This window comes from Manis javanica, chromosome 11, assembly GCF_040802235.1.
Source record: "Manis javanica isolate MJ-LG chromosome 11, MJ_LKY, whole genome shotgun sequence".
NCBI classification, from domain to species: domain Eukaryota; kingdom Metazoa; phylum Chordata; class Mammalia; order Pholidota; family Manidae; genus Manis; species Manis javanica.
In genome coordinates this window covers 102,432,180-102,443,029 of record NC_133166.1, presented here as the reverse complement: position 1 = coordinate 102,443,029, position 10,850 = coordinate 102,432,180, and the positions used below count along the sequence as shown (strand labels likewise).

Here is a 10,850-nt window from a genome sequence, read left to right as displayed (position 1 = left end):
TACCTTTAAGTCTATGTGATCAGCCTGTAGTCCTAAAACACCTTCCCCATTCCCCAGTGCATCTCCTCCAGCCAACTTTATCCCACTATTTCTCCAAGATGCTAGAAGGTAAGAGGACTGCCTGCTCTGAATTTATAGATAGGACAAGTGAGACGCATGGGTCCAGGGGTGTGTGTCTCCCAAAGCCTCCTCCCAGGCCCCCTCACCTCATTTTATGTCCATGCTCCTGACTCTTCCTGCAGGTCTCCATTCTCACTCTCCCCCCCAGCAGAATTGAGGGCAAGAAACGTTTAGCTTCTGCTGCTGCAGTGTATCACACTGCGAAATAAACACGGATGCCCATCTACCCTGACAACATAATTCATTTACTGCAAAGGGATATAATAAAGTCTGTTTATTACAGCAATTAACAGAGCAGCGTTTGCCGGCATGCATTTCAGAGGCAACCAGAAAAGTGCTTACTCCAGGTGCATCGATTCGGGAAACCATGCAACTTGAGCCAAAATGAAACCAATTAGAGGCTTGGTAAATGGGCCCCAGCCACCCTAGAAAAATGAACCGTCGAGGAGTCAGTTCAGCTGAGGAAGAACCTCAATGCAGGAGTTCAACACAGTATGATCGCTACTTTCCTGGGTTAAGACCTGGACTTATCTCTAGGGTCAGGGGCTTGAGGACAGGCATGACATGCTCTCCCCATCCCAGCTGCTGGGTTCAAAGCTTACTGACCATCAGAGCAGAGCGGTGGGGAAAATTAGCACCATTGACTCTCAGGGGTACCTTCCCACTGGGGTGGAAGTGGGGACGTAGGGAGAGGACCAGTTTGGCCAGGGAAAAGGTACACAGTATGAACAGCTCCAAGAAATCCTTTCATTAAACCTTGCTTTCAAGAGTCAAAAGACCTCCAGCCCCAGAAGAGAAACATGGCTGTATGACCAGAAGGGAAGGAGAGGAACCCAGGAGTCTGCTTTGCAACCTGGAGAATATATTCTAACTTTCTTTGGGCATAAAGACTGGGTCAAGACCACCTGTCCCAGTTCTTTGGCAGAGGGGCAGAGGAAACGGAGTATTGCTTTAGATTGCTCTGTGACGGGAACGTACCTGATTGCTAACTAACCAGACTTAGCTCTCTGTCCCCTTTCAAGGTGCCAGGAGTGGGTTTGCGCCAACAGGGCATTCCCCAGAACCAGGTCTGGTTTTCCCAAGAAGGGCTGCAGCCCAGCTGGGTGGGAAAAACTCATCTGAGTGGCAGCACTTCCTCTGGAGCAGCCTCTCAGGGAGACCACAGGGAATTCTGATTTCCTTGAAAATATGAAAATAAGCGCTAAAGCAGCTAGAAAACTGAAAGCTCAGAAGGGCAGGTGCAAACCATTGTGAAACAGTTCCTCTGGTTGAGGGGTGACCTAGTGGGCTCCCCTTTCCTCCATTACTCTTTTTCCTTCTCAGGACTTTGGGAGAAGGTGCTGCATTGAAGGATGAGGGCAGAAGCTTGCCTGGCCTCTCTGGAACAGAGAAAGTCAGAGCTTTGAGCATCATGAACAACAGGATAAAAATAGCAGTGTTGCCATGGCAACGAAGGCTGGGAGAGTCCTGAGGATCTGTCTGGGTCCTGCCATCTCCCCCCACAGCCTTCTTCCTGCCTCTGGGATGGAACTCAGGAATGAGCTGAGGGAGGAAGAAAGGCTGCCCAGGAAGGGCAGGGAGACAGGCCAGTAGCCCACTAGGAAACCCAGAGCCCGCGCTTGCTGCCAGAGCCTGGGCAGCGCAGTTCCGGGGTCTCTGGGCTTTTGGAATCTCTTCTTCGGAATAATGAGTTCCTCGGGGATGCCTTGGGCAGCACCCCCACCTCACTTTCCCGGGGGATGGTCCTGATCTCCCCGACTGTCCTGTGAACATCCTTCTTCATGATCTGTGCTTCTGATCCCATAGGAACTGACAGAAGGTAGCCCAGCAGGGCTGGCTTCAAAAGTCCAAGCACCCGGGGGGCATGGTCTGAGGGCTAGAGGATTCACTCCGACAAGCCAGACACCCTGCTCCTCGATTGTTTACCAACATAGCCTCAGGGAGCTGTTTGAATTGGGGACAGAGTGATGGTGATGACAGCTATCTCACACTCTTGATTTGTGTCAGAGGGATGCAGCATTCATTCTTTGGGAATAGATTCTGGTTCTTGGTTCTGGAGGTCGTGTCAGCCCCATCACCTGTTAGGCACAGCCGCCACCTTCAGGGTGAACACCAGGCTTTCCGGACCAGCCTGCAAGGATCCCACCACATGCAGCAGCCAGATTCTTTTTCTGGTGAAAGCTCATCTTCAAGGTCGGGAGTGGACTGCCTGTCTCTACAAGTTCACACCACATCTGGGCACACCTGCCACAAGGTGACAGCACTGCTTGCCTTCCGGGGAGGTAGGGAGGAAATGAGTCTTGTCACCACCTTTCACAGAGGCTGGGGTCAGGAGTCAGTCATGGGGAGCGCTGGGAAACTGGGGCTGCAGCTCTCCATCCAGAGTTGGTCATCAGCCCATCCTACCACCGGCGTACCCCGAACCACTGGGGAAAATGCACATTCAGTCTGTAGACAGCGCAGATTGCAGCCTGAGGCACTTCTTGCAGAGGGCAAGGTAATGAGGTGGGTGGGTCAGTCGGCTTGAAGACGGCTCACCAGCGGCCAGGCAGAAGCCCACGGGTTACAGGACTGGGGCAGGGAGTCAGTCCTTGAGATCCCAACTGCAAAGCATGCTGGTGGTGTGTATGCACGTGTGTGAGCCAAGGTGTGCCCAGAAGTGGCACCTGTGATGGAGCTGGCGTCCATGCCAAGAAGCTCAGCCCCTTTCAGCCTGGCTTCAGGAAGGCAGGAAGGACTTCAGGACTGCAGGGTGTGCTGGGGGAGCAGCTCTGGGTACCTTGGCTTTCCCCCTCGTTCCCCCCACCATTTATCAGATCTGCCCTATCGCTCCCATCCACCCTCCCCACAAGGACACTGCACACCCCAAGCCCAGGAGACCTGTGGCGCCTCCAGTCCTCTGCCGCTGAGCTCCACTTCCCAGACCCACAGAACCTGGACTCTGGCGGGGACTTAGAGAACATCTGTGCCATCCCCTCCTCACAGTGAGGAAATGACTCCCCAAAATAGGACGTGCTTAGCCTAAGGTGACGCCATCACTAGTTCCAAGCAGGTTAGAACTCAGGAGAGCTGATTCCCAGCTTAGTGCTTTTTGCTACCTTATGTACATTTCAGTTAGTTTAATTAGTGCTTTTTTTTGTTGATAAATAAAAATATCCCTCTATATTTATATTAATCTATATGCTACATTCAAAAGCCCTTCCCTGGGAATGGAGAAGGAAATGACATTCTTATTTAAAAAAATATCTTCAACCTGAGACAAGAAGCCCCTTGTGGTCCCTTGGGCCAGGGTCCCAGACAACACCACAGTCAAGAGAGCCTCAGGCACTCTTCCCAACTATTTATCCCTCACTTATAGCCCGAAGCACAAGGGGGAATGCCCATGGGGAGCTGTCCCTTTTATGGATGGGAAGCCGGGGCCCAGGGAGCCTAAGATCTCCCACCCTTGTAGTAGGAGAACTCAGTGCCAGACTGGGAAGTCTGCCCCTCCTGGAACCATCTATTTCCGATGCCCGGCCTCACCCCAGGGGGCTCCCCACATCCACCTCAAGGAGAGAACCGTGGGGTGGGGGGCATGCATCAGAAATGATCACCCTGACCTCTGGGAAGGAGTGAGACTCAGGGCAGCGCAGCAGCCCAGGGGGCCAGAAGCCCCTTTCTCCCAGAAAGGAACAGAAGAAGTGAAGCCTGGACTACAGTCAGAGGCCTGGGGCACTTGGTCTGTGGATGCAGGGGCTGCTCCTATGTTTCTGGATGAAACCTCTCCTCTGGGAGCAAAGAGGTGGGAACAGGTCTCCAGACTCCTGCCAAGATACTGAGAGGAGCCAAGTCCCGTTTCCCTGAGAAGGAAACAGAGGGGCATCTCTGGTTTACAGCCTCCCCTGTCTCCCCCTCAAGCCATTGCAGCAGCAGTGCTGGTCCCAGCCTCAGCCCTGGAAGAAGGGGCCACCAGCTTGGAGGCCAAGGGCAGTTGTCTGCAGGCATAGCTGGGCCTCAGAAATGCCTTGACCTTGGGGCCTCTCCCATGTTCCTATAGCAGGGACCCAAGATATCCATTATCCCTCGGGTGCCAGGCGAGTTCTCCCTGGGGAAGGAGTTCTGTGAACCAGCTCGCTGGCAGATGCCTGCAGCTGAAATGTCTTCTAAGGCCTGAGAGGTCCTGGGGTGGGAGGGGAAGCTCTTGTTCACCACCCCCTCCCCCGTATGTTTTCACTTTTCTGACCTTTCTTCCCATGAGCCTATGTGGTCAGGGCCTAACACTCAACACCTCTGAATCTCCAGGGATACAATTTCACCCTCCCATAGGAGTGACTTGTCTAGGGCTGCAGCCTTTCAGGTGACCTAGGGACACTCATGCCCTGGAGGCAGAGCAGGGTTGCAAGGTACCCTTGAACCAGTTTTCTGCCTATTTTCTTTGCCTCATCTGAGGCCTCTACAGTCCCAGAGGCTGAACCACCAGGGAGTTTTTCTTCTGTCCCTTGTGACCCCACTAGCCTTTATTGCTGTTTCCTTGAGGGAAGGACTTCTGTTTATAACTCTTTGGATATAAATGGAAGTAACAGCATGTAGAGGGCTGGGGCTGGGTGGGAGGGGCAGAGGGGCAGAGACTGGAGGGAGAGAAATCTTAAATTGTGTTCCGGCTTCACAAAGATGACCCGGATCCCACCAAACCTGCCAGAGGTCAAGTAAAGCCCCCAAGCGTGGGGTATGAGCCAGACAGGCAAAGGCTGCCAGGATAGAATGTGTGCTTGCTTCTCCCAGATTCTGGAACCAGCAAAGGAGGTCTCCTGCCCTCCCTAATTGCCCAGAGAGGTACACATTCCCAGGGAAGAGGCACACAGCTCTTCCTTCTGTCCTCGGGCCCTGACCTCTGCCCGGGCCCCCTGTTATCTGTCGAAAACGTTATTCTGTCCCTGGATGCTAGATGGTATCAGACTTTGTTACTGGGCTGAACTGTTCTGTGTCTAAAGCTACAGAGGAGCTTTGCCCAGTGTCTCTGCTGCTGGCATTGCTGTCTGCTGTGTCACCTGAGAGGTGCAGGCACAATGACAGAGGCTGAGTTACATCATCACAGGAGCAGGCAGGGGAGAAGGAAGGAAATGGTTTTTCGCTTGCTTCTTACATCCTGGAAATTGGCTGGGAGTTGGGGGCAGAGACTCACTCCAGAAGGTTGGTTAAGGAAAAATCAAGGAAAGTCCTAGCTGGCCCTTCCCCGCAGTTTCCCCCAAAAGGCACCACATGCAAGCACTTCCCTCCCTATGACTTCTGAGAAGAGAAGAGGCAGGTGGGTTGGGCAAGGAGGGTGGCGAACAAAGGGAGGGAAAGGCTTAGTCCAGGAAAGAGGACCCTCAGTCTGGCCCTGGAGATGGTCCCTGAGGAGGAGAGTCAGAGCCTGGGGAGAAGGCCCCCCGAACATGTGTGCTGCAGTACTGAGTGGGTCAGACAGGCCAGGGCCGTGCAGGGGAGAGAGGGTTAGAGGGAGACACTGAACCTGCTCGCGGTCTCCGGCTGCAGCGGGATATCTGCCCCGCCTTTCACGGTCCTGACTCTGCCGTCCTCCCCACAACCCTCAGACCTGCTCCCCGGGGCCCAGGAGAGCGCTGGGATGGGACAGGAAAGTACTTGTCTGCCATGGACGCTGCTCTGTGGAGGCTCCTGCCTCAGATCCTGGGGGTCCCAGAGCAAGGTCTCCATCCGGGGCTTGGAGGGGGCTCGGCTAACACCTCCACCCCAGCAGGCCTGCCTGAGGCCTCCGCAAGGTCAGGTTCCCCAGCAGAGCAGCCACGTTCTCATTTAGTGATGCTGTCCAGGCGCAGGCAGCACATCCCTCAGGGGAGGAGTTATCCTGAGCAGAGCCCCCGCAGCCCTCGGGGCAGGACAGAAGCTCCACTCCTAGGGGCGCTTCCATCTCTGGAAGGCAGATCTGGGCCAGGCTTCCCCGGTGTGCCTGGGGCCTCTCTGCAGGGAGGGCTCGGGGTTAGGCGCTCAGAGCGGTTAGGAGGAAGCCAGGCACCCTGGAGGCTGACACGCTCAGGTTGGATCGTGTGAGCTGAGAAGAGCAGCAGCTAAATGGAGACTTCCCGCTCCTGGCCTCAGCCAGAAGCGGGCGCCTGCGGGCCCGGCACCTGCGGGGCTTTAGAAGGGGCCCCAGTCCTGTTCACACAGCCGTTTCCCGCGGTCTGTGGACTTCCTCCTTCTTCCTCTTCATCTTGCAGAAGCCATGGAGGCCACAGAAGCAGGCGAAAGTGAACTGGGGCATGCCCTAGGCCGGGTGGGGGGACGCTCACCAGAGATCTGCAGGGAGGGGCAGGGGAAGACGAGGAGGGGTGGGAGGAAGGCAGAAGAGAGAAGCACGCTCGGGTTAACGCTGGGAGCCCTCGGTCTGACTCACTGCCAGACTCACCGCCACTCCCGGAGGCCTGCCAGACCTCACACCGGCTGGGGGAGGGGTCACACGGCCGCACAACAGCCCCTTTGAGGGTGTGTTTCCTTATTTCCGCGGAGCTGATGTCACTCCTCAACTTGGAGCCCGGGGGAGTCTGCGATAGGGAAGAGAGAGCCCAGCTGCCACTGCCCCATGTTCCCCTCCCGTCCCTCGGCCTCACCTCATCCCCACAGATCCTGACTGGGGAACCAGAAGTGAGCTGGCTGAAAACAAGCTCTGGCTTGTGCCACCAGACACAGGTTAGTGGTGGGGGTTCCGACCTGCTCCTTTACAGGCTGAGCCAAATGCAGTCTTTGTGGACTGTTGCTTATCCAGGTGACTCTTGACAACTGGAACTGGGTCCTGGGGTCCCATCTTTTCTAGCAGCCCCAGGTTCTGGGGCTGATAAACTCTTGGGGAACATACTGCACTTTCTTTGCTCAGAACACAAATCCCCCATCCTACCTCATGCACAGAACAGACAGCAAAGAGTTCTTTTAGCCAACAGGCTATTTTATTGAGCACCTACGCTGGGCAAGGGGGTGGGAGCTCAGTACACAAAGGTAAAGATATAGTGTGTTCCCTGGCAAAAACCTAAGTCTGAGGTGGAGGCTGAGGCTGATTTGCCCCAGTCGCCACATTCTCCCCACTTGGCTGGGGCGACCCTCAGCACAGGAGGCAGGGGTCCCTCTGGTGGCCATAGCCCTCTGGCTGGGGATGGGAGGAGGCGTCAGGAGATGGCTGTCTGTGGGGTCTGATCAGCCTCGGCCACCTGCAGATTCCTCTGGCTCACAGCTCTGTCCTTCCTCTGCCCCTGGGCCTGCCCTGGAGGGAGGAGGCATGCATTCAAGTTGGTCCAGGGAGGAGACATGCATTCAAGTTGGCTCAAGCAGAGGACTGGATGCAAAGGAAAGCACCCTGCCAGGGAGGCCAGGCTTGCATCCTGAGCCTGGTTTGAATCACTTTTCACTAGGAAGAACGCTGGGGGCAGCCAAATGCTGAGAGGAAGGAGGGAGGCACAGAGCTACAGTGGAGGGGTCTGGAATAAGGAAGCATGTCCCTGCCCCATCCCCTCTTGCAACAGAGATGGCACAGGATGTCCCAGGACCCAAACGCTAAGCACACCTGCAAAGCGGTTCCACTGTCTTTGAAGAACTTGGCAAGGCCCAGTTGGTGGCTTTCTGGACAGTTCCACAGGTCTGGCCAACCTTGCTCCTTTGGATAAACTTCCTCCACGTTTCTCCAGGCAGTGCAGAAGGCCCAGCTGGCAGGCCCTCAGTGCCCTCACTGGAGCCGGGTCCTGTCAGGATTCTCTTTTCCCTTACCCTCTAAGTGTCCTGGTAATACAGCTACTGACTGTAATTAATAGGCACAATGCATTTCCAATGGCCAGCTGGGTGGGCAGGAGGCCCAGCTTGAGTCAGCATGGGTAGGTAGACTGGTTATTTAATCACCCACTTTCCTGAACCATCCACACACCCGCTCTCCTGGAGTATATATAGAGAGCAGAGAGCAATCTCCAGGATATATATAGACAAGAGCCGAGCGAGACACAACTACTATATTTCTAGATCTATCTACTGCAGCTATCTCTGGATCCCTCCCATGACAAACCTAGAAAGAATGGGACTAAACCAGGGCTTAGGTGGCTGGGGTTCTATTCTTGGCTCTTATGCCAGCATGCTGTGTCACCCTGGGCAAGTGGCTATACCTCTCTGGCCTTTCATTTCCTCATTTCCGTGTACCAGGAGGTTAATCAAGGTTTAACACGTAGACCCCAAACCTAAGGGCTGGACGGACACAAAGAATTCTAGCCTAATCAGAAAGAAGGGAGGGGAGAACCTATGGGTTTCCTTGAAATCAGTAACTGTAATGCATGCACTTTGCTGGGGGCAGAGGCATGTCAAGGGTGCCATCAACAAAGCATCCCATGATTACAGGAAAAACCAGCAGGCAAAACAAAGCTGATCTGGGGAAGAAACTTATAATTAGACAAGCCAGGCAAGCAGCTTTGACCATCACTCCCCGACTCCTACGCCATGCTGGGCTCTCCATCCCAGGGTACGTTGATCCTCTTCTCTCCACCCAACTTCCCCTCCAATGCCTGCTCTTTCTTAGAAACAGCAAATGTACCTGCCTGAAGTGGGAAAGATGAGAAAATCCTGATATTTTTGCTCACTGTAGGTAAGTTTGGGGCTCGGGTAGGAGGAATCAGGACCTGCATATCAGAGAAACAGAGGGTTGAATAAAGCTGCTAAGAGCTGGGCTAGGGGCTGGAGCCTGGCTCCTGAGAGGCGTCCAACAGCTGCCGGGTTCCCTGGGACTACTGGCTCCTTGTCCCTAAGGCAGAGAGCTTACTAAAGGGCGCCTGGTCATTCTGCTCAGGTCTTAATCTCAACTACCCCAGTGGTCCTCCTCCGCCTCGCCCAGGGCCTGCAGGAGTTTCACGCAGGGTGCATGACTCCAAGCCCTGAAGGCAGTCTGGGCTCTGCCCCTGATGCACAAGGCCCTGGGCCGTCCCTGAGAGTGGGGAGACGTGAGCAGGGCGCCCCTTCACATCTCCCGTCCCACCTCCTGGGGGCCCCACTCCTCCTCCCTCAGAATCCCTCTGCCCCCCAGCAGGTACCTGGCGAGCCCCTTTGGCCAGGGCTGTGGTCTCTGCTCCTCTCTGGGTTTTGCCCCCCTGCCTTTATCCCTTCACACTTGGCAGAGTTCTCCAGCACCAGCTGGGGTGCTCCCTGGAGAAGTCGGGTCCTGATGAACCTCCTCTAGCTGTCTCCTTGAGAAAGGGGTCTGACTGTCGGGAATGGACAGAGTCCATGAGCCTCTGTAGCGAGTGGGCACGGGTGTGTGCTCACAGTGTGAACTGGCCCTCCCACCCTAACACAGATTAAGAAGGAAAGGCAGGGGGACATTGGGCAAACCCCTGCTACCCCCCCTGTTGGCTGTATCTGACTGCAAGCTGCTGGTCCTGATCTCTTCCCTGTCCTCTCTGGCCTTTCCCCAGCTCAGGTCCAGTGCAGTCTGGGGTGCGGGGGCCTAGGAGATCCTCTGACTGGCCAGCTTTGCGGGAGCCAAGTAGAGTTGCCAACCCACGAAGCACCGTCCTGACCGCCGGCAGGTTCCGCAGCCTCTCTGCTGACCCCTTCCCTTGACCCTCACCTCCATTCCTGCCTGCGACAGGCACCCTCCAGCAAAAACAGGGAGTGGGTCAGAAACAGTTGAACACGTGGAAGAACCAAGAGGAAGAAGGGACTCAGAGCAGGCTGGAAACTGAGGCGAGAGCCAGGCACTCCAAACTCCTAGTGCCTCAGACTTTGGCAATGTCCTCCATCAAAGCGCATGGCGGCAGGAGTTGCAAGGGTAGGGAGATATTGACAAGTGTTTGGTCCTGCCAGAAATTCTCTGACAAACAAAAAGAGGGTACTTTCCCTCCAGCCCCCATCCCCTCACCTCCCAAAGCAGAGGAGCTTTGCACAAGGGACCCGCCCATCTTCACTCTGTCCCCCTCCCCAGGTAAAGGGCCAAAGAGAAGTGACCTAGTGAGGAGGGCACCCTTCGGCCTCCAGAACAAAGCTGAGCCCCCACCCCCTCCCCAGCCCCCTGCAGCACCGCGCCTCAGTAATTAAAATATGAATTCACCTTCCCTCCCAGAGCCATTCATCACCACGAAGGGAAGCAGCTGCGGCTTAGGAGACCGGATTTGGGGGATTAGCTCGGGTGGTGGAGCAGACACACCAGGGGAGAGAATTAAAAAGGAAGGGGTTGAATTGGGTTTTCTCTCCCCACCTCCTCCCTCTCCCTCTGCCTGCCACAGAGCCTCACACCCCACCCCTTCCCCCAAAGCCTGGCCTCTGTAGCTTTCTGGGAACTGTAGTCTCCAAGCCTGTGTTGATAAACAGGCAGGCCAGGGGTGGGCTGGTGGCACAAACTACAGATCCCAGGACTTCTTCCCGGAGTTGGCAGTGGCCAGGCTGGGCACAGGCCTCCAGTCTGGCAGAACCTGTGTTCTCCTTGGAGATTAACTCCTTCTTGGCCTGCTTGAGACTGAGTTCCAGCCTTAGGCTTACTGAGCACCCTAAAATCTGGAGCTAAGGTCCTCTCTGCCTTCCATGGCTAGCCAGGCCAGCCCCCCTTGTTTCTTGCTTGCCCACCTACAGAGGAAGACAGGAACCCGTCCTCACTTCTCAAGACCACAAGGATAGCTACCCTTCAGCAGTAGTTTTGAAGGACTTGGCCATGGGATGAGTCAGAACGATAAGTCTTCAGATATCTTAATGCCCTGGCCTCCTGGGTCCTCCAGGCC

At 55.4% G+C, this 10,850-nt stretch overlaps 1 protein-coding gene across 1 annotated transcript; it reads right to left on the bottom strand.

Moving 5' to 3' along the window:
• Window positions 1-429: 429 nt before the first annotated feature.
• BLACAT1 (BLACAT1 overlapping LEMD1 locus) lies at window positions 430-6,410 on the bottom strand. Its single transcript, XM_073217064.1, has one exon. The coding sequence runs from the start codon at window positions 6,377-6,379 to the stop codon at window positions 6,278-6,280; it is 102 nt and encodes a 33-aa protein (XP_073073165.1). The 5' UTR covers window positions 6,380-6,410; the 3' UTR covers window positions 430-6,277.
• Window positions 6,411-10,850: the final 4,440 nt, after the last annotated feature.

Coding starts and splice junctions, on each gene's coding strand:
- BLACAT1 (XM_073217064.1), bottom strand. CDS start 6,379: ATGCCCCAGTTCACTTTCGCCTGCTTCTGTGGCCTCCATGGCTTCTGC.